This window comes from Manacus candei, unplaced genomic scaffold, assembly GCF_025592945.1.
Source record: "Manacus candei isolate 608988 ecotype Guabito, Panama unplaced genomic scaffold, ASM2559294v1 h1tg000072l, whole genome shotgun sequence".
NCBI classification, from domain to species: Eukaryota; Metazoa; Chordata; class Aves; order Passeriformes; family Pipridae; genus Manacus; species Manacus candei.
In genome coordinates this window covers 385,986-412,083 of record NW_026138120.1, presented here as the reverse complement: position 1 = coordinate 412,083, position 26,098 = coordinate 385,986, and the positions used below count along the sequence as shown (strand labels likewise).

The following is a 26,098-nucleotide window of genomic DNA, read 5'->3' as shown; positions in this document are numbered from 1 at the left end:
ATTTGCATGCTTAACAAGTGGGTTAATAAGGAGGACAGAATGTGTCATAACAGAAAAGTATGTTACAAAAGAATCCCCACTCTTCACTGGGCAACTGAGAGAGGACATTTCTGGAAATAATAAAATCTGTGCTGCAAATGAAGACGTTAGCTGCTAAGGAACAGAAATTGTGTTATGAGAGTAGAACAGGAGAATAACCAAAAGATAGATGCTCTTGTCTTCTGATTTACAGCAAAAAATCTGGATAGCTCTGCTATACTGGTAGTAGGATGCAAAACTTTATTTCTTGGCCCTAATCACCTGATATAAATACAGGTTTCAAAGGGCTGTACTCTTGTCGTGTGGCCAAGATCAGTATCCACTGACTCTGTTGACTTATGTTACATGACTCTGCTGGTTAACATTACAGATTTGCAGTTGAAATTTGGCAATGTTGTTGGTGAAAGGCATGAAGGAGTATGATGCAGCCTGCTCTCTCCCGGTTTTAAGCCAGGGAAGATGCAGCAGATGAGTGTACACACTTCTGCCATTCCAGTTGGCAAATACAGCTTGGTGTACACAGCAAGGCATTTGCTGAATACGAAGAAGCCTGCTTTTTTTTAAAATCATACTTTAAAGTTAGTCTGTGTTTTAACACTGAAATGCTAAAATAGTTAAAATGAAGGTGCTCCAAGGACCTGCTTTGCAAGTAATGGCTCCCCTCAAGGCTGTGGAGGCCTTTCAAGGTTCATTCTTTCAAATATCTTTTGACTTGGCAGGATCATGATCATTACCATTATTTGCATTGGAGCAGCACTGGAAGGTCCTGCAGCGCTGGTTACTGTACAGCATATTCTGAGGCCCTGCCCAAAATAGTGTACTGTCTTAATACATGAGATGCAAGAGAGCGGGGGAAGAAAATACTGTCCTGATGGTATGTCTGCCTGCAGTGTAGCAATGGCCAAATTTGTACTTGGAACTTCATTAGCGTGAGGATATCAGAGCAGAGAGTGTGCTTAACTGCTTCTTGTACTCATGAGGCAAAGGGCAGAGTTCAGCAGCACCCCTCTTCTCCCAAATGCTTCGGGACAGAAGCCAGCTGTCCATGTCGCTCTTTAACTGACAGGAGTTGTAACAGCAAAAGTCCTTCAGCTTTAGAAAACTCCTGCCAACTCAGCTGCGCCTATCAGGACTTGCACCTTGTCTGAGATAGCTGTTGGCAGCAGCAGCCTGTGCCCTCGGCATGGCCCTTAAAGTGACCTGAGTCTGAGGCTCCTTTTAGGTGACCTTGTGTGCAGTTTTGCCCATTAATCCAGTCCGTGCAGATTGGGCTTCTGAGCTCCATAACCTCTACCTCTTGCTAGTTTTGTTGTTATTTTAATCATACTGTAGGAATCCTGAGAAGCACATAGTGAAAATCTGTGGGATACTCTTTTAGCTTTTAAAATAACAGAAAAGGATCATTTTGAATTGGGCACCCTCAAGAAGAAATGAGGTCATGGAGCCTCATCTTCTGATGTCCCTGTTGAAAGCATAATGCTTCTTTTCAGACTGAGTGCAAACCTGATGACTTAGAGGGTTTTTTTGGCTTTCATCCCAAATACCACCCTTTTTTAAGGACAGTCTTGTAGAGATGAACTATGACTTGATTAAAATTAATGCTGGAAATATTGTAACTAAGAACTATAATAGAATATATTTAATATTATACCTTTAAGGCAGCTACCAAGATGCAAATAATAAAACCTTCAAACGTGGAAAACGAACTTTCCTAAGTACTTCTGAAAATCCTGATAATAACATCTCAATCTGAAGTTATTGTATGTTTTAATCTAGGTGTGTCATGTTTGCTTATAATAAAAAGCATTTCTTCCTGAACCTCAGTGCATATCCAGCTCTGTAAGGAAAGATTTTTGACTGTGGTAATTCATTCTGCATTGATTAACATTTGCATGTGGCTTCCTCTGAGCCTTTTCCTCTGTCCTCCTGCCCTCAGCCCACTCCATCTCCACGCGTCCACCCCCGGGTAACACAACGCTCCAGCGCAGCAAGCGCCAGTACGTGAAATAGTAGCACAACTTCTTTGCTTTGTGCTGTTTTCTTTGCAAGGGAGAAAATGGAAGTCTTCCCACAAGGGAAGATTTTGTTTTCCTCTTTCTGTTGCCTGTGATTCCCACCTGTTGTATATATGGTAAAAATATCTGGGACTTATAACCCAGCAACAGTACGCAGCTAGAGTCATGTGTGACCGGGTCAAACACACACTCGCTGGAGGGTCATGGCCAGGTTACTAAGTCAAGGCTGGCAAGTCTCCACGATAATGTTTTCTTTCTCTCTCACTCTTTTTTTTTTCTTCTCCCCTTGTCTGTCTTCCAAACAAGAGTTTAAAAAAACCCAAACCCTCATAACAATGCAAACTATTTAAGCATGACAAATTCAAAGAAGTTTTTTATTAAAAAAAAATTGGAGGGGGGAGCGAAGTCAATGATATTTTGGATTTAATTTTATAGTATAGTTTTATGTGGCACATGAAAGAAAGAAATTTGTATTGAAACAATTGAGACCCACTTTCCCAGTTCCTGGCTCTTTCCTGGAAGATGATTAAAAGCAGACTTTTTTTTCCAGACGAGACATAAAAATTAAATGATCTACAGTATATAGTTATTTTTTCAAATGTTTGGAGGCTTATAAATAACTTCTACAATCAAATGCACACATACAAGCAGCAGAGAATCTGGTTCTAATTACTTGTACTTTAGTTGAACTTTGGCGTTTCCTTTGACTTTCTGCCTAATGTATGTGAGCTGTGTGCCTTGCACTCCTGCAGTGAATTCACAAAAAAAAAAAAGGCAAAAAATCCAGACTCTTGTTGGTGCCAACAAAAATGGGGGTTAACAGAATGTTTTGACCAAATGCAACACTTTGCTATTCACCCTAATTAGCTGAAATTGCTGCTTCCCACCAGGGACCCTGAGCTCAGTATTCAAAATTCCCTTGAGGCTATCCAGGAAATGCCATTTGCTTTACAACTTCTTATTCTTTTAAAACTCAACTGTCCAAAGTGTGCATTAACATGCAAGCTTAATAATCTAAGTTCAGAACACGAGGCATTTCATAGTGCCTGCCTGCTTCTAGCTGGTCTCAAAGTAAAATACCTTCTCCATCTGTCAACACGGTTTAGCTGGCAGTAAATTAGCTCTCACAAAGCACGCTGTGCTTTTAAAGATCTTATCTGCTACTTTATCTAACCTTTAGAAATATTTCAGACATCTTAAGAATTGTGAAGTGACCGATTGTTTGAGAGTCCCTGTGTGCTTAAGCTGCATTCAGGTGTTGGGTGACAGCACTGAGGCTCTGTTTTCTCAGGTGAGTGGGGACCCTGAAGTGTCACATCCCACAGGACAAGACAGTAGAGCATGGAAAGAAGTTGCTTTTTTTCTATTCCCCCCCCCCCCCCCCCAATTCCTCCTAAAACTGTAAGACTGCTTTAAAAATGCCTTTTCTGTAAATGTCAACTCTTGGCCCCCCATCCTTTCCTTTTTTCCACCTTGCATGTGCAGACATGCATAGAAGAAAGCGCTTCTGCTTTTGTGCATTCACTAGCTGCCAACATGTTACAAAAATAACACTTTTTACCTGCTGAGCATGAATTGCTACAGGTGCCTGCACCAGACTTTTGCACTTCCACACTGACAGTACATACATTTTCAAATAAAGAGTTAAAAAAGCTAAATCCAAGAAAGAATAGTAAATCAGCTGGAGTAAGAGCTGAATATGTGTATCCTGGGTTCAAACCTTCTCCAGAAAACTGTACATCTTACCTGTGATCAAAAGTGAATGTGACCAAACTAGGTTCTCTTACCAAAGAAACCAGACCAAACCAACCAACCAACCAAAAAAAAACCCCCAACCCAACCCAAAACCCAACCAGTCTCTCTAGATGGTTGTTCAGCTGATGCAAGTATTGTATTTAGTAGATTAGGTCCTTTTAGTGGTGCAAAAATATATATGGAGAGAGAGAGAGAGAGAGAGAGAGAGAGAGAGAGAGAGAGAGAGAGAGGTGTTCTACGGAGGATCTTCTGATTTCCATTGGCTCTTTTCTTGTTGTATACAATTTCAAATCGTCCCGAAAAATATTCTCCAGCTTTATCTTGAAATCCTCACTTGCTGACTATGTTGTTGCTGACTATGAACTGAGTTGCTTAATCTCTTCTGGGTATCGCAAGCTCCTGGTGCTTCGACAGTGCTTGACAGACCTCTCTGAAGTACATATTGTTTGTGGTTTGAACACTACTATTGGACGCTGGTGCTTGTTTAGGATGAAATTATGAATAAAGCAGAAGTGTATCAGTATTATTCCTCAAAGACTGCTTTCCCCAAACTGAAATCACAGAAGGATTGCAGGAGTGCAGTTGTTTTATTGAATGATACAACCTTGTTTTCCCATGGGGAGCCTAAAAACTGCCTTTTAGATGGACTGGGAGAGTTGAATGAGCTAATATGAAACACGTTGTCTGCTGGTATTAGAGTTTTAAAGCTAAAATTTTATCATTCCATAGACTCATTGGAAGCCACCATAATTCATGTACGAGTATGGAATAAGGCGAGGAATGTTTGAGGCCTCTCAAGGACATTTGATGAATCTAACTTTAATTTAGAAGTACTAATAGATTATTGATTCAAGCAGGGTGGCTGTGCAGAGATCAATAACAGACCACTCTCTATCTCAAATACCAAAAATTACTGTTGAAAAGAAATGATCATTCTCATCTGAGTTTTCATTAAGAAAAAACTTCATTAAAGTTTTCTTGGTGCAGTAGGAACCTGTAGACTTTGGGTCTGCCAAGTTCAGTTTATTTAATACTGAAAAAGATGAGTATAATTCTGGATGTTGTCTTAATGGCACAATTTGTGGAGCCATGTTATTTTACTTTTCTGTTTTTTTCACAGCCTCCTTGTTGTTATATAAATAAATTGGTCCCAATGGAAAGATATTCCTTTGCTTAGAATCAGACCCTTTAATACTTCACTTTAGCATTTATTTTCTTTTCAAGAAGTGTCCGTCCTTGAGGTTGATGCTAGCTTAACCCAAGGAAAAATGGGGTCCTCCTCTCACAAGTGATCAGAGGTTGCATCGTGCTCTGTGATGCCCTCTGTGAATTCTGTAGCACATGAGTTGACAATGAATCATGACTTTAATACAAATGTATCATCTTTGTAATCTGAAAAATATCATGTACAGTAAATCTTGTCTGAGATTTTTCCATTGAGTAATATTCTTTAGGGTCTGCCGTTAGTACTTTTGAGATTTAGCTCTGCTGATAGTGCCTAATATTTCTGGATAGATCTGAGTTCACAGATCCTGTCATTCCTGTATATTTGTTGAAAGTTAGAGGGATTTATCTGAGAAGCAGCAGACGGCTAGGTGAAACATGAAAATGTATTGCACATCCACAATAAATGTGAGGAATGATGACAGCATATCACAGAAAACTAATGCAGATGTTTTGGAAAGATGTAGTTCACATGTCTTATCTTGCATCGTAGAGCTTTCACGTCCTTCCCCTGAAAGGGGTAACTGGCTTTTCAATAGGCTCAAACAAATGACCATCTAGAAATATTAAGGCAATAAAAGGATGTGGGGTCATAATATATAAGTTACTTTTTCTCAGCGAGGTTTCCTGATGTTACAGTTCCTAAGGTAGGTAAGGAAGTGTTACTGGGTTGTGCTACTTTTTTACAGATTTAAAAAAAAAAAAAAGACAAGTTGTTCAGGTAATTTTCACTTCAGGTCTCACACTTACTCTTTACATATGTCCTGATACTTGCTGCTATCCTGCTATATCAGAATTGCAGATTGGAAGTGTTACCTTTTGTAGAAAAAGGCAGGAGATACAAGAGTTCTCCCAAGATTAGGTACTGATTAAAAGCGTACATGCTACAGTTTCCCTTTGAAGGCTGATATCGAGCATGTGCATGTGGATCCCATGCAATTCAATAGGCTAAAACCAGAAGATGAGCCCAAAGTTGTCCATTTTTGGAACCTAGTAAGAGATTGAAGCCATATATCTAAATTATTGGGTACTTTAAAATATACTTTGAAGCTGTGCGATGTAGTCCTGTTATTACTTGCTTTACTTAGTTCCCCTGAAATGTTTCTAGGAAAGACAGATAAATGTTTATTATGTAAAGAAAGATATGGGCCAGTTTCATACTTGTAATATAGTTTTATGTAATAATTTATTCAAACTTCATTAATAAATCATTCAATTATTATATTTTTTTCTTTTGTAGCAGTTGAAACTCAGAGCACCAGTTCTGAGGAACTTGTTCCGAGCCCTCCTTCACCACTTCCACCCCCTCGTGTTTACAAGCCCTGTTTTGTCTGTCAAGACAAGTCATCCGGATATCACTATGGTGTCAGTGCTTGTGAGGGATGTAAGGTGAGTGCCATCATCTCCCTTTCCTTCATTTCGTCTTAGAAAGGGATAAAGCAATGCAGCGTGGTGTGACTTGATTGTCTCCAAAGACAGCTGTACAGTTTCTTTTGGGAATTAATTCTTATTCATGAGTAAAGCCAAGTAAATTACCATCATTCCTGGAAATATTTCCCTTCATAACTTCTTCCAAATTATGTCTTTCAGGGACTTCCTTAAGTGTTGACTAGCATGAGAATGTGATCATAGATGTAGACATAATCAAAGAATAAACTGAAAACCCTTTGAGACTCTTCACTGTCCATCTGTAGGTCAGGTATTCCCTGAGATCTCACACGACCTTTGGCTGCTCTCAGCCTTTTCTGTTTGCTGCTACCTCTCTGTATCCAGGGGTTGGAATTTGGGAACAGGATCAGATCCTCTGGAATTTTTTGGTGTAGTCTCTAACTATCTAACTAATCTCAAATCAAATTGGGAATTTAAGGATTAGGAGGTTGGTATTTGCAAAATTTAATCTGTCAGCCTACATTGTTGGCACATCTGCTAGCTGCTTCTCAGTGCTGTGGTTGTCAGAGCATGAATTGACTGTTCATAGGATGTGGTAATAAAATACACAATTCAAAAGTAGACAATGTCTAGGCAGGAGATACCCATCAGAGAAGCAATGTCAGCTAAACAATGCTTGTATGGCAATAGTTAGAGGTGTGCACACAGTGAACAGAACGCATGTGAGGAAGAAGGTAGTGTGAAAAATGCTAAAGAAAAGATATCATAGGGCAGATGCTCTCATAGTTAACTTTGTTAGAGTACCCCACTGCGATGTTCTTTTTTAACAATTAAAGACCTATGATTTTCATCCTTCAGCTTAAAATAGTTGTGTAGTGTTTAGTACAGTGAAGATACTAACACATGCTGAAAATATGATAGGTGCTATATCCATATAAATAAAGTTATTAGACTAAATTAACAAATTTGGTTTATTTTTATGAAATGTTATAATATTTTTCAGATAGTGTGAAGGTAGCCATTTTTACTTTATCCTTTGAACATTCAATTTCTTCCATGCTACTGGGCTCTTGTAGTGACATAAAATATCGTAGTCCTGGGTTTGTGTCATTAGACAAAAAATTAAAAGATTGGAATCTGGTCCCCCCCCTTAATTTATAACCGTAGATACTGAATTAGTGAAAGTAACTGTTTAATTTCACCTCAGTTTTAGAATCTCTTTCTGGTATTGAGGTTTTCGTTGGGTATCATATCTGTATTTTTTTCTTTTAGATGCCACAAAACTATCAACATTTAGGAAGATCTATGATAAGAATATGCTGTATCTGGTTTCATTAAATAGGAAATCTCATCATACTCAGATGCTAACACGCAAATGGTGGTGTCATTTGCTCACCCATGTTACCTCTAAGCAGAGGTGTAATTGCAGACCATGGCAGAAAGGTCACGTGTTCCTAAGAGTTCATTATTTTTGAAAAAATATGCAAAAATATACTGTAAGACTTTTATTGGCATACTGCAAAGCATTTTCATAAATAATTAAAGCAAGATCACACTTGTCAAAACACATGAAGAAATCCATCTTGTAATGTGTTGGCCATTACTCAACAACAACAAAAAAATCATCTTCACTTATTTGCTAATTTGCAAGATGGTGTAATTCAGCATTTAATGATAGCTGGCTGCTAAAAGAAGAAGAAGAAAAAAACATTAGTTACATACAAAACCTGTCAGTCTGTGAGAAATAACAGGATTCCAAAGCAGTAACTTGGCTGCCTCAGACTGATAATATTTGGGTTTGTTGATGCTAGCTCTTCAGCAGGTTGGACTAGGATTTTATGGAATCTCTTCCACAGATTGAATCAATTTCCTTAGCGAGTGCCAGAAACTGGCAAGAACATGATGAGACTGCTGAATCAACCAGTGGTCCCTTTGGTGGACAGTTAAGTACTACATTTGTTGCTCAAAGTTGTCTGAGCTTTCAGGTCAACAGAAGTAGTGAGCTGGATGTCAGCAGACAGCAGTATGTGATTGCAACACCAGACACCACCTCAGAAACCTCTGTGTTGCCAGTTTCTACTCTTTCTATGAAGAATGTTACCCTTTTTCTTTTGAGCTTTTTTTGACTGTTTCGTTTATTTTTCTTTTACTTCATCTTTATTCTGCACTTGCTTTCACACTGTCAGTTCTTGGTCTTGTATGACAAGAAAATTGCCACCTTGTACTTCCGATTTCTAACCATCTAGGCTCCTGCCTGTTCTTGAGTCTGCTTTTTACCCTGTGTTCCTGGTTCCAGTTCTTCATGCATCTCTTTCTCTGCAACCTTCATACAAAAATTTAACCAGTTGCTTTACAAGTTTCAGTAAGCACTGAGCATTTAGCACTAGTGCTGGGGAAGCCTTGTCTCCTGTGGATCTCTGCCTTTCAGTTGTTTAACCCAAGTTTATTAGAGAGTCTGTCTTTCACTGAAGGCTCTGCTCGGTATGGAGCTGCAGTTTCATGCTGATTCTCTGATGAACCAGGGGAGTAATAATAAGGAAGAATTTGTATTACAACCTTTTGTGTAGTTAGGAAACTCAAATTTAATTCCCCTTTACCCTGAAGACACATCTCCATGGAATTTCAAAGAGCTCTATTTTCTTCAAGATTTGGAGTTTTACTGAAGCTGACCGGTGTGTTCAGAAGCTCTGGGGATGGGGAGAGGGAGCCTCACTTATGGCCGGGTTGGACAAACCTCATTCCATAAGAAGCCAGACTAAAATATTAGTCAATCCCTTTCTTTCTCTTTTCATCTGACCTTGTAGCAATTTTCTCCTTCTTCATTCCTATTTTCCCTGTTTCTTTCTTCACGTGTTTTGCAGTCTCTGTTCTGTGATATTAAACCTTAAATTCACTCATTTTTCCTCCTTGCACGTCCCTCTGTTTTGAGGTCCTTTTCTCAAGTCTTTTCTGACTCATTTACCTTTCACTTCGAACTCCTGGCAGTCTTCTTCCTCAAGGGAAGCACAAATGGAAAACTCTGCTCATATCATATTTATCTAATTAGGGCCCTGTTCTTTTGTTTTTCTCTGCTGGCTTTCCCTTGGTTTTCTTCTAGTTCCATCTCTGTTTCCTTCTCCTTTACCTTTCTCCTTTGAGCTCTGGTGAAGCTGCTGCCACACTGATCATTAGCAGTCTTCATCTAGTGCAAGGGACAGTTTTCTGTCCTCCAGGTTTTGGGTTGATGGCTGCCTTTGATTCATTGGGATTTCTTTTTCCTGGCTTTTGAGACTCTTTAGATTCTCATCCTACTTACTGATTATTCAGTGTCTCTTACTTAATTGGCTTTTTATCCATTTCTGATGCTGTTCCCTGAGGTTCAGTTCTTTGGTTTTCTGTCTCAAAAAGCATCAGTTACTGACCTGTTTTATGGTAGAAGAATGGGGGATATCATGGCAATATTCTGGTCATAACAGGTATGTTCTTAATCCAGCCAGGAGCCCTTGGAGAGCTGTGGATGGTGACTATGACCTTGTGACGTTCAGTTTGGGAAACTGCTCTGTAAAATTTGTCTTCCCTCAACTGTCACCAACCCATGGATGACTTCCAAAGCATCCCTATCTCTGACTTCTCTCCTTCTGTCTTTCCCTGATGTGTTATCTTGCTCACCTCACTGTTACCTTGGACACAGAGTTCACAAAGACAGAACTTTCCGTCCTCTTTTTGTGACATGACCAACTGTAATGTCATGGCATGGAGTTCTTTCAGACATCATGTCATGATGACATAATTTTTGATCTGCAGTATTCTAATTTACATGTCCTGTTGTCATTTTTCCTCCAAAATCTGAAAATCTGGCTTTGACTGCCTTCATTGTCAAACTCTTGCTGTGGTCTTCTCACATGGGATTAGATTGGTCCCTTCTTCTGTCCTCCCTTCCTCTTTCCATACACTGTCATCCTTGGACCTTATATTTTCAGGTACCTGTGAACAACCTCCATTGCCAAGTACTTCAGTGATTCTGCTGTCTTATTAATTAACAGTTTTCAGTACTGTGCCATACTAGACTGTTCTGTGGCTTGTGTTGATATACTAATCATGTAAGGTTTTCAGAGGGTGGAGTATTTCACAATAGGCACTTGTGAACCACAATAGAAGTTTTAAACTGGTTTAAATAAATTCTTAAAAGTGTGGCTTTGTGTTTATTTCTGGATGCTACACTGCAAAAGTGTATGTTCTTCACAGCCTGTTGTTGGCTTTGTGTACATATTAGAGTTTCAAAACCAAACTGATCTTCACAGTGTATTTGTATTTTGTAAGAAAAATTTCAGAGCCAGTCCATCTTTTTATGTGTAAAACAGTACATTGACAACATTCAGCTTATTTACAACTTTTCCATTTTGTAAACTGTGTGGCATTTCAGAGGTGGGTTTTGGAATCTACTTGTGTGTTTCATGACCTCAGTTACAGGCTTCTGAGATTATTTTTTTTTTTCCAGTCTCTAGGTGTTGCTAGATAGCATGCAAACAAATTCCGTAGAAAATGAGCAGTTTGGATTTATCCAGCTGGTACAAGTGGTTATAGGGCTGGCTGTCACCAAAAACTCAGCTCTTTGGTCCTGACTTGACTCGTGTAGCCGGGTTTGCAGAAAGGGAGACTGAGAGTAGTGGTCTGGATTCCCCACACAATGCCATCATTGTGTGGGTGAGGAGGAGAAGCTGGTGTTCTGGCAGCTTCAGCTGTCTCTGAAAGCCTTGTCTCTTGTTCTGGGCATTTAAAAGACAGCATTCCTTTGCTGACAGTCCTGCCTGGATTACTGGCTTGAGTTTGGTGGGCAGCAAAGATGCCTAAAGCAGTTTCATTGGAGAAGACAGCACAGCATATAAGAGGGTAGGTTTACGGTCCAGCAGTTTTGTCTAAGTGATGAAGATGCCTCTCTGCCTGTTATTGATGGTAACAGACAAAAATGTAGATAAATCTACTTCAATACTGAGTGATCCCAGGTTGGCTTTTATCATAAAATAAGAATAGCTTTCCTTCCATCAGAGTTTTCATATAAGATCACATCTAATGTAGGATCATTAAATTAAAAGGGTAGCCACATTTAATATATTTTCAAAGCTTTTCAGCTGTGGAAATATGTTTATTTGTTTGACATCTTCCTGACTCAAATATATAATTTCTTTGTTGCAAAGACTTTAAGCATTATGGAAAAAAGGGCATTGATATAAACCGTGAAATTTAGGTCTGTAATTTTGTGGGACTGACTCCTCAGAAAAGCCAAGATACACATAGGAGAAGAGAGAAAATGACAACAGTTTTTGCTTTGTCCAAATTTGCTGATCCACATCGGTGTTAAGCTTGGGACAAAAACTGTCATTTTGTTATAGGTTTAACTTACTTGCTTACAGATGCAGTGTCAGGCAGTCCCACCACTCAGCTTGAGGCCCAAAATTAGTTGCCTAACTTTGAAGTCTGGAGTTTCTCAGCCTGTGGAGAGAGAGAAGCTCCTCTGATGGCTGATTCAGAGCATCTAAACCAGATCTGCTCTGGGTCACCCTCCAGAGCAGCCTGACCCCATGAGCCTTTGGGTTAGGTGCCCAAGCACAGCTGTGTTAATATTCTCTGAGATGATGTCCCCCATGGTTATGCCCTTTTGGACACTGAGAGAGTTGGGCTTTCCCTGTTGCAGGCCATGAATTCCTGGTCAGCACTGGTCAACAACTGATTTACAAAATGCTACTGACAGAGAGAGAGGAACTGGCTTTCATTTTATTTATTTGTTTGAAGTTTGATGACAAGGATATTATTTCCAACCTAAATGATAATATGATTCTGTGATATTATGCTTTGGTCTGCGAGCAATGTTGCTCGCAATATTTTATGGATTGTCATAGCAAAGTTCCCTTTATGGAACAGTGTCCTTTGGGACAGATGCCTTTTTCCTTTTAATAACATCTCTTACATCATGTGAGAACAGATTTGCATTTTCTTAGGCAGTTTTGGGATTGTGGAGGGATCTTAAGCAGCAGTTCTTTTTGATAACACCACTCTTGCACATGTTAGCTTCTAGCTATAATATAATTATATTTAAGCCTGTATTTATGCCCCTTTACTGGGAATTAAGAATCCAGACACAGAATTTTCTCAGCTACTTAGCAGTAAAAAAAAAAAAAAAAAAAAAACACTTCATAAAACCAGCTAACTAACATTCCATGCATTTGTTCAGCTTTGTTTTCCTGGCATGTTTTAATCACCTACAACTGAAAGAGAAAGTAAGAAATGTAAACTTTAAAATAGGTGCAACAGTATGATTTGTATCAGGGAAAGAAGTAATATTGTTTGCAACAATGCAATTGTAAAAGCTTCTGTTGGTTCAAAGAAAAATACAGATCAGCTTGAATGATCAAGCTGTATTCGTCTCCATTTAAGCTGTATTAGTGACAGTGCCAGCAGTAGAGATGTACGCTGTCATCCATGCACAGCTATGAAAAATTCCTTGAATCACAGAAAATTGCTCCCAGTTTCAGTTAAATCAACAATACTTTTTTTAGAAGGTGAAAAATGTATTTTGAGATACATTTCTGCATACTATTAGTATCATCTGATCTTAAACTGTAAGCACTTCACAGCATAGCAACATAACGAGTCATTCATTTGCAGAAAGCAGTGCAGTATACAGAAAGACACTAAATGAGTTGCAAGTGCTTTAAATGTAGTACTGAAAACCTGGAATTTTTATATATTTCTGCTAGCAGAGGAGACCTGATTGTTGTAATGCCATCTTTGAAATTTTAGTTTTTCAAATAACAAACCCAGGGAAAGCCAGGTGCCCTGTGAAAAGCTGGTATCTGTTTCAGTAAGTTCGTAATTTTTTTTTTATTGTTTGTTTGGAAGATAAAACTTTTGACAGATCTTGAATTTGTTTCAAAATTTTGAAGATGGGGAAGCATAAATTTACTGGAAGCTTGCTGAAAGCAATCAAGCATGATGAAATAGATGGGATCAGGAACAAAAATTTTAGCTTACCATGTTTATTAAAATCTCTTTCTGTGTTGTGTAAATGCCATGAATGAAAAAAAATTACTTGCCAACCATGATAGGTAACAAAAACGTAAATTATGTTGTACATTTGACTGCCATATTTGCTTTCCAGTGCTTTGGGCTCAGGTTGTGGGTTAAGAGCAGCAGTGTCCGTATGGGGGTATAGCACATACATCCACAGCTAATCTTCCTCTCATCCTGCCTCTTGCCTGGTCATAGGCCAGGGGTTTTTCTTAAGCTATGAGAATAGTTGTTTTTTACTAATTACTGTAATTTTTTTTCTGGCAGCAATGTGGGTACTATAGAAGCACAGAGCTTATCCCAAATTAGCTTTTTAACCGCACTAACCATACCGATACAGTTATTTGTGAGCACAAAGGCTAAGGGCCTGTGGAAACAGGAGCTGGAAACTACTCTCTTATTTTCCATGAAGTGTCAAATATGACATATAATTGTTTGTCTTAAATCTTACACTCCTTTGTTTTGTAAAATTCCCAATACTGTCAGTGAAGACTTTCTCAAAAAAGAACAGCAGTGTCAGACTCTTACACTCTGGTGTGTTTTTGGGCGTGGCTTTGTTGTGCCATGTACCTGGAAGGTTTCTGGCTGTACCAACTAGTGTTCCTCCTGCAAACAGCCACCTCCTCTACAGTTTGGATGCAGCCATCCCATTTCAGGGGCCAAAGGAGTTGCCTAAGGTAGATGTGGATTTTCCCATGGTACATCAGCAAGCCATAGCGCTTGTGACTGTTCCCAAGAGCATTTCCTAATATAAATGTAGCCTGCTAACCGTGCTTATCTTTTCAGGATCTTTGGCCACTAACCATTCCATAACAACTACAGGTTTTTCATTATTAGTAGTAAAATAAAATTGTTAAGTCTTACTCTTCTGGCAGTGTCTGCGCCTTCCTCTACCTGAGAATACATACCATAAAAGGGAGAAACTTCAAATTTACATGTGTATGTACCTGTCGTTGTTGGAGTTGAATCATGGTTTCTTGCACAAAGGTAAATAACGAAGAGTCATTGTAGGTGTGTTTGTCACATTTCTATCCAACTTTCACCTGCCCATAGCTGTCGTGGCCTATTGGCAGATGAATGAGAGAGCTGAGGCTCACACCTGATCATAATGTGGGGGTGGCTTACAACAGCTTCAACAGAATTAAGTTAATTATATGCATGTGTGAAAGTGCTGTCTCTGCAACTCACGTCATGTTGTACTGACCAGAGATGCCAGAAGTAGGTGGGCTGTGATTCAGGCTGGTACGAGAAGTCCCCTGGTTGGCATGCAGTGGATGTGGAGTGTGTTTTTATTTTCCTGTAAGTAGGTTCTAATGGGGTTTACATTTTCAATTTTCTTCTTAAGTATGGATAAAGGGAAAGCCCATTTATTTTGTTCTGATGTTGTCAATCTATTTCATACCTCTTCATTATTTTAAGGACCACATATGGCCTTTGATTATAGATGCGGAGTACAAGCCGTCCTGAGCACACCCAGAAAGTTGTACAAGTTCAGTAAAAAAATGCAGCTTTCCACCATGTTTAATACAACATTTTATAATATGGTCTTTAAAAGTACTGTCTGCAGAGGTAATTTAGCAGATAAGGAAATAGGGATATCTGAATAAACATCTCAGAAATTACATACTCTTAGATTTTCTGTTAACAGTACTAGCCTAGCTATTTTTTTTATACTGGACCATATTTATGTGTACTGAACAGCAATTACACATGTGTAAAATTACAATGAACTAGCTTTCATTTTTTAACTGTGGAACTTTTAAAAAAGAAAGTGGTTGATGAGAAATTGATAGAGGAGGATATACAAGCAATTGATTTGTTGAATTTAGATTTAGGGTAGCTTCTTGGACCCCTAAAGAAAGTGCACTGTTTTCCCTGGAAGAAAGAAGAGTAGAATATTTTACCAGATGTGGTTCTAGCTGAGTGTGACTGATGCTGGTGAGATGGTTGGGGTCAGTGCTCTGCTTGCTTTAAGCATCTTTTTAAATTGTAGTTTGTGTTTTTCTTAGCAAGTACTTAAAGATTTGCTGATTGGCACATCTTAGAGAAGATCCAAAATTAAGGGGTTTCATAATGGTACAAAACGGAATTAACCATTTTTTAATTCTGTTCACTTATATGTTAAATAGATATTCAAATACTCTTTGTTTGCTACATATTTTGAATTTATTTTGAAAGACACACCTATCTATAATTTCTGGCTATTGTAAACCATCACCTAGTTCATAAACGGTCAGTTTCCCAATTTGCAGAAATACTTTGGCCTTGGAAAGTGGCCTTCCATTGCCATCTGCACTTACTGACCGACCTGATAATGGGAACAGGGGTTCTTTCTAATCCCGAAGGAAGTGTTCCTTTGAGGAAATTTCCTAAAGGAGTATTTGCTTTAGATTCTTCTGGAAATGGAGGGCAATTGAATTTGCAGCATGAATCCCAGGGCTGTTCTGTTTTGCTGGTCTGTGCTACTCTTCGTCCTACTCCTGTAGGAGGAAAGACAACTGGATGTAATTTTCCAAGATTCAGTATTTCCAGTGCAGTCAGATTTAGAGATTCTTTCTCCAATTTTATTATGTACATTCTTTTTTTCTTTCACTCTGTAAAACAAAAAAAATGCCTTACTAAAAAGACTCTCTCAGTCTTGAGTAACCATTCCAAAGACCAAAAACTCCCAAGGTTGATATTATAGCCGTGTGCCTATCTTTCCCTCTTTGTATCTGGATTTTGCTATAGTCTTTAAGTATGAATGCTTTGTTTCTTGAGAATCATGTAAATGACATACATGTTGTGTCCTTATTTCTGTTTTGTACTATTCTGATTGTTTCAGAGTAGTATTAAATCAGAGTTAGTATTGACTTCCATATACAGGGGACATCTCTAGGTGTGACACCTGTGCACCTCAGTACTCCAGTTAGGAAAACTTGTAGTGTTAAAGAAGCCATGCATCCAATTCTGTAATTGGTAGTTTTGGTATGTTGGCATAGAAGCTGTTTAACTGGTATGCTGCTGCAACTGGTTTGCCAAATATTCAAGGTCCCTATTCATAAATTAGTCTTCCTTTTGGTAATATATAGGAGTCCTCACAATTTCCACAACTCAATTCAGAAGACAGATGAGAGGTAGAAAGACATTTTTGTGTATAAAGTCCCTTATGATTTCATGTGGTCATGCTTAAAATTTATCATTTAATATATTTCAGTGGGAAAAGTTACTATGCAATAAAAACTGGATCATAATACCTACATTTTAGGGGGAAAAGGTATATTGTTTCTGGCTCCCCTGTCCAGAATAACGGATATGTAAATTACAAGGTGAGGTGCAGTTGCAAGTAGTGCCAAAAAATGTAGATTTGGCTAGCTGTAATTGCAGTCAGTGATTTCACTCCAGCTATTTTAAACTTGGTGCTGGAGGGGAGAGCCAGCAGCCCCCAGCCACTGCATGTGAGCAGGGTCTGCCATTGCCTGGTGTCAGGGAAACTGATCAAAAGCTTACGAAGCAAGTTTGTTCTCGTTTTAGAGTCTCTTTAAAAGTGACAATTTAATGGGACCCATTACTGTCAGCTGTGGCTGGTTCCCTCTCCCTCCTCCCAGGCGCTTAACAGGGAAAGCAGAGATTTATAGCCGTGGTGCAGCTACTCCAATGGACTACTGTTCACTCCTCCCACGAGTGGCCTGGCTGGCTGCTCTCCAGATGAATCTTCCAAACAGAGGAGAGGTCTTCCCTGCCTCTAGAGTGCTTGCCTTACTTTGGAGCCCTGTACATCTGTGCTAAATATATTTGTAACTTATTAGGTCCTTGCTTCAGTGCACACTGTCATCTTCACATGCTTTCTGCTGGTCCAAAAGAATGGCAGCACTCCAGATTTAGGAAGATATAAGCAAACCATTTAAGAGAGAGCTCTGCAACTCGTCATTTTTTAAATTAATAAACACTACCACTTTTTTACCTTTTTTTTTTTTTGGATCAGAGGATCAAGGCATTTCTCAGATGCTGCTGCAAAGGGTCTTACCCAGTCCACATTCATCCGTAGTGATGCCCAGTGACTATTACGTGTACAGACACAAAAGTGAAAACCAGGCATTTTTTTGAAAGGAAATAAAAGAGAGTGTTAAGTGAACAGGATAGACGCAAGCACAGCACCCAGGAGCCAAATGGATGATCTAACTAAGAAGACCTTTCATCTTACCCTACGTCCATGTGATTTTTGTAAACTGAAAGGTTGATCATCATGTGATTATATGAGCTCTGTGCTTGAATCTGGCCATTGACTGAAGTCTGGCAGGGGAGGGAGAAAACAGGAAAACATCTTGCTAAGATTTTCCTGTGTTAGATTAATCAGCTCCAGTTCATTCACTCATCTCTGAAAGGTCATGTTTTCTCCTGGTCAAAGCTGCCCAGTCCTAGACTCTCCCTTGCTTCCCTACAGCTTGGCTGAATGATCAGCGGTGGCCAACACTGGGCAAGGTGGATGCAGTCCTGCATTTGTCCTGAAAGCTGTGATGCTTTTTCAGCATCTCAGTGTGATTTGTGTTGGTGTTTGCAACAAGATACATCTCTTCAATTAGTGTTACCTTAAGAGTCCTTATTGCTTGGAGGAACTAGTCAGTTGATTTCGCTGGCTCTGTTTCTGCAGTTGCTAATCCCTTGCACTGGCACAGACTGCATTTCATCCACCTTTCTCAGCCTGCTTTCTCATGTTTTTGAGACCATTTTGACTGTGGGTACTTTGTACAGAAACTGGGCAGAGTGGTGTGGCCAGCATCTCACTCTTAAAAATGGTGGGTTTTCCAAGCTGGTCCAGCTCCAACTCATCTCTCTGCTGTCGCCTTCGGTAATGAGTTTCAGCTGCAGTGTGGAAAGGTAATTTTCCTTGACTACTGCCAGTACTAGAGAGCCAGACTTGCATATTTCTGGGTGTTTACTTGAACTCTGTTTTCTAGTCTCCAGGCATCCAAGTTTCGCCAAACTCTATGCTTTGCAGGGTTTTAGTGGATAGTTCTGTATTAGCAAAGTTTCTTTGTTGCCGAATGCAGGGGAATGAGAGTGTAGCATAAAGTAGCAAGTACAAGATATTACTTGCCAGATTTCAAGAGATCTGGTACAACATATTTGTTTAGATGTCAACTGTCAAAACTAAGAGCAAAAAAAAGATTATGGGGAGATAATGAACTTGTGTTGATGAGTCATTCAGATAGATGCCTGAAAACTGTACCAGGAAGCATAATGCTCAAGATATCTGGTTTATTTTGGCATGTTTATGTCCATGTTATTTCTTCTGAGTATTTTTAGGTTGCTTTCTGCATTGTTTTCGTATGGCACTTCATTCCTCCTCAGAAACTTCCTTGCTTGCCGTGGATCAGGCAGGTTTTAAAACTCCTCCCAGGTCAGCAAAAAGAGAATAGAAACATGCTGGGTGTTGAAGACCAGAGGGAGCTGTGCTGTGGCATGGCCAGAGCCATCTCTTTGCCAACCTGGCAGGTGGGTACTGGCCCAGCACCCACAGTCACCCACCCAGCCAGCCAGGCTCAGGCTGGGGAGCTTCATTGGCTCCAGATCAGCTGGGGAGGGAGCAGGGAACAGCTGGCTGTGCAGGCAAACTGTGCGGATCTCTCTGCTAGTGCGAGGGGAATTGCACTTCAGCCAGCTTGCAGGCATGCATAAATATTTGTGGCATAGTTTGCGTTATTATTTCAGCTGAGCTGTAAACATTCGGTTGCTGATAGCGGGTTAGAAACTAACGCCTCTATAAATTTCAGATGGTGCAGAAATGCAGGGATTTTTGTATTGCCTGGCAGTTAAATAAAGTCCCTGTGCCTTTTTGGATAAATAACCCTGGAGCCAAGTTTGTGCGGGAACTCTGCAAGCCTTTGTGAGGAAGGCTGGGAGGGGAGGAGGAGGAGGATACAAAGCCTGCCTGTGAGGGGAATTTCCGTGGAGCATGCACACACCTTCTTTCTCCCATGTAGGTTTGTGTTTGAGCTTGCCCTTTCCTCTTTGCGTGTTTCCATCTCTGCCAGCAGCTAAAAGGAGACGTTAATTTGAGGGACTGCTACAAGTAATTGCAGCATGGTAATTGCATAGCTAACATGAGTCTTTTCCTTGTCCTGCCTGCTGCAGGAATCTGCGTTTCACTGCATGGGCATAGCTTGGTGGGGATTTTTTGTTTGTTTTTACTAGGAGGTCCACTACTTTGGTTAGAGTAGCTTTTGTTTGCTGTCTTTCTGTTGTAGTTCTGTGCAAAAAAACCCCACATATGTGCTAGTAAAATTGTGACATTGTCTTTGGAAAATGGTTCCCCTGCTTCCACTGCCTGAAAACCCAACAGATAAAAACAAAGACACGAATTATAAGTGTAAACCAAAATCAGTCATACAGTTGAGGGATAACAATCTAGAAAGTCTTCCATGATATTGTGATTCCATGCAGGAGGGCAGCTACGTAAATGGTTTGGAAAAGTGTCATTCTTTACGAAGAAATACTGCACTTAATTAATTCTTGCTCCTGGGAGGTCAACCTGGGGCACTCATTATTGTCTTAATTGGTGGTATAAATCCTGAGGCACTGGAGGGGAAGAGAGGGAAAAACCGATGAGCAGTTAACAACATATAGCCTTTTGGATAAGTGCTAGCCAGTTGTACGACCATCCTAGTGACATTTTATGGTTTTATTGGGTTATAGGTCTGGTCCTTCACAAATTAGGTTAAAGGTAATTGATTTGCATAAACAAAAATATAGACAACAGCAAAATGCAATAATTCATTCCTGAGTTCTCCATTAAACTGTGTGAAATAACTCAGTGTGCTGCAACTCAGAAAAGCGCTTCTTTGATCTCCTGTTATTTGTATTAAATTGTGTTCATTACTCTTTCCATCTGGAGTTCCCTAGCAGGCCAAAAATCATCCTACAGACATGACTGAAAGGAAGTTAACTGTAACTTTTTAATTATATACATTCCATCTCCTTTTTTTTTTTTTTTTAATTTGAAGAAAGCAGATGGAAGCACATACCAGTGCCTTCCTCTCTGTTTAAATCACTGAAGTGGAGAAGCAGAAAATCTCAGCCGTTCTTTCCCCTCACATATTGTTTCAAGGTGATGACTGTTCTGTCTGGAGACTTTGACATGTTTGCTAAAAAGGTCAGGAGTTCAGTGAAAATCGAAATTGTGGAAAAATCCGTGTGTAGTTGTAGGGATGCCGTGGTACCCTCGCCGGAAGAATCTGGTTGCTGCAGATTTGTAGCCCATGGATCACATCTCCCCTGTTTTGTTGTTAGCTGCCTTTCTGCCAGCTGGCCAGCAGAAGTGTTTCAAACTCCCTGGGAAAAAAAAAAACAAGTGGTTGGTTTGGGGCATGGTTTTGACATTAGACCAAGGTTTGTAGAATCAGAAGATATGTTGGCATGGGGCTTCATAAAAAGTGGTGTTTGTTTCCAGCCTCAGTAATGACTAATAGCTAATTGGCATTAGTAGCCCCATGAATAATTTTTTTCAAGCTCTGTCATCAGAATTTTTTTTCTTGCCCTCTGAAGCCTGCAAGACCTTTTTCACCTTATAAACTATTAGGATTTATCAAGCATGGCCTGCCCTGTCTTTGCTGGAGAATTTTTTGCAGTTGCAGAAGAACATTCCCATTGTGATAGCTTAGAGAGGAGTGACATCTTCCTTATTTGACTATCCACGTCCCTTGGGCCCTTTTCTCTCTTTAAGAAATGAGAAAACCCTGAAACATTTCAAACTTTTCCATTTGTGTAACAATAATGAAAAGATAATAAACCTTTTTGGCCCCATAGTGGGTTGCTCTTAGGTCCACAGGTCTGTATTTCTGTATGCAAGCTGCTTATTTTTATAAAGTGTTTTGAATTCTGTCAATTAAAAAGAATAAAGATCACTACCACACTGGTTTCAATAGCAAATTTGGGGTTCTTTGGCCATGGAATCTTATGGCTGCTCTCCATCTGCAGAATAAATGGCTAGATGAGCAGAAATGTGGATGGCAAGCAGAGAGTTTCTGCTGGAAATATGAGCAGTGACAGATAAATCCAGAGCCCTACCCAGGGTGGGCTGGAGCCCAGCTCCTCCTCTGCTGCCTGGCTGGCATCTCTAGGTGCTCTCTACAGGCTATTGGCATTTAACAGCATTTATTCATTTGTTTTTGCAAAGATCTGCCTATCCCACCCTGACGTACATCATCAGCACAATTTCCCTGCTTTCTGGCAGTGATCCTTCCTTTACTTATTGTTGTAGCTGCTTCCATTTTGTGCCAGGGGTGGTTTCCAGCCAAAATGTCAGACAATTAATTTGTTTATTCTGTAAGCCGTGACTTCCAAAGTGTGATAGACAGTGCAGACATCCTGGAAAAGTGCTGTGCAACTGGGAATAAGTTCATTTTGAGCTTCCTTTTAGATAGCTGCTTTGGTAGCTTTCATTACTTGTGGGCTGCAGCCGTTTTGCAGTTTGTTTTGCCTATATGTTATCCCTGAACAGCGTATGCTGGGTTTTATGTCCTTCGTAAGCTTTTCTGTGCAACTCCACTCGTGAGTTTGCATGTTACCATGGCCTTTCAGAGCAAATATTCCTGATTAACAACTAAAAGCTGTGTGTCTCTGCCCTAATGACTGCTGGTCCTACCAGGACTTTGTGAGGAATGTTTTTTTTGTTCCTTGAGTCCTGCTACCTGTTAATAAAAGTACTGCAAACCACATTCAGTTCATGAAGGTACCTGGGCAGTTCCCAAGTCACAGAACAAAGTAGTTTTGTGCAGATCCCATTACTGAGAGATACCTTAAATGTCTGTTGATGCTCTAGAGAGAGTAGGAATGGGGTCTTTACCTTGTCTAAATACATTTTACAGGATTAGCAAGGATTGAGGATAGCTTGAATGATTAAAATAGAGAGACTGAAAAGAGGCTATGCATCACAGATTTCTTGTGTAAAAAAAGGTACATATTTGTCCAGCCCCTATTTCAGAATAAAGTTAATGGCAGAGGTTTCGGGTATGTGGTAGGCTGGATTTTCTTTTCGGTTGTTCTTGGTATTACTGGTATTTATCTTTCCTCTCAGAGCTCAGCCAGAGTTTATAAATGGCTGATAAACTGTACCATAGAAAAGTCCTTCCTGCCCTTTTGTTTCTTTTATGATAAAGTAGCCGTAGGCTTCACTCAGAAGCTTATTTTGCAAATTTACCAAAGAATGGCCTCTAAATCTGCAGGAGTCGTAGCTGGCTGCCTGTATTTGGGGGTAATCAAAGCTGAACCAGATGAACTGAGCAGGCTGTTCAAACAGATTGAGCTTGCAATAGCCCTTCTCTGCTGATTACTCTGTCCCTGGCTTGCAGTGCAAGTTTTCGGCTTGTAAGCCCACTACGCCTGCAAATAAGATTTGGCATGCCCTGTGCTGGCAAAATATTTTTAAGGCATTGTTGAGATCAAATGATCCATCTCTTCATGCAATGTGCATAACTTGGGCTCTAAATCATCTGCCTTGCCAAAATCAACTGGACAGTGAAGGAGAGGGAGTTGTATAGATTCCTCATGAGATATGTAAGGCTAGCAATTCATGCTAACAAATCCATAAGACTTCATAAGCTTAAACACTTTACCTTATCTTGAGGGCTCATCCTTAATGAGGTCTTTTGTATTCAGATAGCCAGTGGCATAATAGCATTCAAAATATTACTGAAAGAGTTAATATTCTGTATAGGCATCTGTGTCTATATACGTGTCCTGTACTGAGCTCTCAAAGTTTGGTGCACTTACAGGTAAATGCTACAAAAGTGTTGAATGGGATGAGGTGTTTTTTTCAGCACTGTGTTGAAGTTAGATTGACTAAATAGATTATTTACTTCTAAGCAATAGATGTAGGAAACTGGGTTTATTTGCTGCTTGATACATACGTATGGTTTCACATATCACTCTCTGCTTTCAGTGGGGCAGATAAGATATCAACACAATTAAAAGTGAAAAATAATCTGTCTGCTCTGCCACTGGTGGATGCTCAGAGAACACACGCTGATACAATAGATTTCTGAATAATTTATACTCAGCATTTTTTCCTTGCACTCGGTAAATGAGGATGCCTAATGTGGCATGGTCAGAGTGATACTCTATCTGTCATCCATTAAGATAACAAGATTGGTGAGCCTGGGAGGAGCATGGCGTGGTACACAGAAAAGATGAGATTACAAATTGAAATATTTGTCCAAAATGTTCAGTGGAAAGGATGCTGATAAAAGCAGCTGAGAAAAACAGAATTAATTCAGAAGTGTGATTTCCACAAAGCTTTGTCTTTGCTAAAATAAAAACACAAGATCCATGTTCCTTTCAAAAGCTGTGGATAAAAGGAATATCGGAGCAAATCACTGTTCCCGATAGGCCTTCAGTAGCTTCCTCTACTCTAAATTCAAGTGCTTTGTAGGTGCTATCAAAAACAATTATGTATGACAGTACGTATGTATGACAGTAATGCTTTATGTCTCACAAAATAGGATTTTTGTTTTATATTCATAGGGCATTTTAAATTACAAAGAAAGAATCATTCATGATTGTTTTTGGCACAGGAGTGTCTCATCTCCCATCACAGGGTGTTAATTTGGACAGGATGCTAAAATATTTGCATAAAAACTGGCTCATGTAAATATTCAGCCAAACAGATTTGTTTCAAGGTAAATGTATCATAGTATGTAGCAGATTGTTTTCCAAGAGCCAGTAGGCAGCAGAAGTTGATTAATTTATAAGCTGTGGAGTTTTGCTGTCTCTGAAGTTTCTGACAACTTCTTCAGGGCAGGTCACATTTGGATTTTCTTGATTTTTGAAGAAATTGTTGGGGTGGTGAGATCAAATGAGAATCACTTGACAAAAAGCACTTGGAGGAGAACTTAGGCTTGCTTCTAATTTTGCTATTTTTAATGAAAAGACCAGTGTTATACCTGTGCTATTTGGAACCCAGCCTTGACATGGTTTAAATGTGCTTTTCTGTTTAACTGGGCAGCAAACACCCGCTCTGTCCATCTCTGTGTCCTGTGGGGTTTTCTTTCGCTGCAGAGCTGCAGGCAAGATCCAAACCCCTGCAGAGGGAAAGACAGGACAGTCTTTGTGTTTTTCAGCCCAGATTCAGGAAATGTTTCTGAGCATGACCCTGCTTGCAGTGCCACCCAAAACTTGTGGCTGCAGGGCACCAGGCTTATGGAGTCGTGGTGGGAAACTGAGCGCCAGCACCCAGCAAATGCTTCTCACTCTCTGGTGCCTGAATTCCTGTATCTCCCCCTAGGATGGCTTTGGTTTGGTGTTTGCCTGCAAAGGTCTTTATAATCTGGGCATTTTTCTTAGTGCCTGTCCAGAAGAAAATTTAAAAATCAAATCTTTCTGGTGACATATTGCTGAGGATTAAAAATGAGTTTACCACAAATCTTAATAGGAATAGTATCCCAGTGTTGTCTTGGGGATACTTGGGAATGGGCACTAATATACTGTCAAGAACCATGTCCTTAGTTTTGAGCAGGACCACGTTACATCTTTTTTCACCTGAATATTTTATGCAAACAAGTTCGTTTTCTTTCTGTTCCTTGAATAACTCCAGGAAGAAAGTCAAATACAGGTGTCAAAAAGTAATTTGTAAAACAACAGTCCAAGCTTCCACAATTAATGTCCTCATCTGTATCTTTCATTCTGTGGAAGGCATTGCCTGGGAAGGTTAGGCTGTTGAGGAAACTGTCTTCATTTTAACCTGGAGATCTGCTTTTTCCAAAATTGTTCTTCTTAAGCCTTTTATATTAATAATGAGCTCATGAATGCTTTATACTTGCTGTCTGCAGAAGCTGGATTGTGGTTTTCTTTTGGGCTGTGTGGTCAACTTTATATGGTAAGGACTGAGGCAACCTCCTCTGCTTTCCTTCCTGATGGGCTGTAATTGAACCCTAGTTTATAAGGATGCAGAACCTGTATCTAAATATCAGAACAACTGGTCGATCAGCCGTTAGCTACCCGTTATATTTTGGTGAAGTACAGACACATTTGGAGAAAGCTGTTTCTTCTTTTACCAGTATTGAGTGACTTGTTCATTTGGGCCATTTTATTTCCTACCCTGTCAAGCTGGTGGTAGGAGAGTGATTCCATCGGTGGCTGTGGGTGTTAATTCCCCTGCAGCACTGGATTAAGCTGGGGTGGCTGCCCTGGAGGCTACCAGTCTTGGCTTCCCTCGGATCTTTCCAGCTACAAAGTGGTGATTGAATAAGCTATAGAAAGACCCTTGAACCAGCACTGGTCACACTTTCTGGCTGTTGAATTAAACCAAAATAGATACCATAGACTCCTCAGTGTCATATTAGCATCATCAGCAATTACCACAGAGCTGGACATCACAGTTAGGGAAATATCAAAGCAAGAAAGGAATAAGTGAATATTACCATAGATTTTCTTCTTGGCAAGTAAACAAATGTACACACATGCTTGCCATACTTGCCATTGCATAGATTCAAGCAGTGGTAATGATCAGAAGAGTGGAATATAAAATAGCGGTGTTATGGATAACTTAAAAGGTTTTAATTGTCTAAACAAATAACTTTAAATTACTCTTCTATGTCCAGTAGCTTAAGGAAAAGAAGCGTAAAGTTTTTATTTACCTTTTTGATGGTAGTATGAAA

At 39.7% G+C, this 26,098-nt stretch overlaps 1 protein-coding gene across 11 annotated transcripts in view; it reads left to right on the top strand.

The window, feature by feature from the left end:
* Window positions 1-26,098, top strand: part of RARB (retinoic acid receptor beta) — a 329,297-nt gene that overhangs the window by 254,887 nt on the left and 48,312 nt on the right. For 9 of the 11 annotated variants that reach the window (XM_051808388.1, XM_051808389.1, XM_051808387.1 and 6 more), the window contains one exon: window positions 6,274-6,422. In XM_051808388.1, the coding sequence (XP_051664348.1) occupies window positions 6,274-6,422 (149 nt within the window). Of the gene's footprint in view, window positions 1-6,273; window positions 6,423-9,052; window positions 10,382-26,098 lie in introns of those variants that run through there. The other 2 variants (XM_051808393.1, XM_051808394.1) reach the window with 2 other exon arrangements.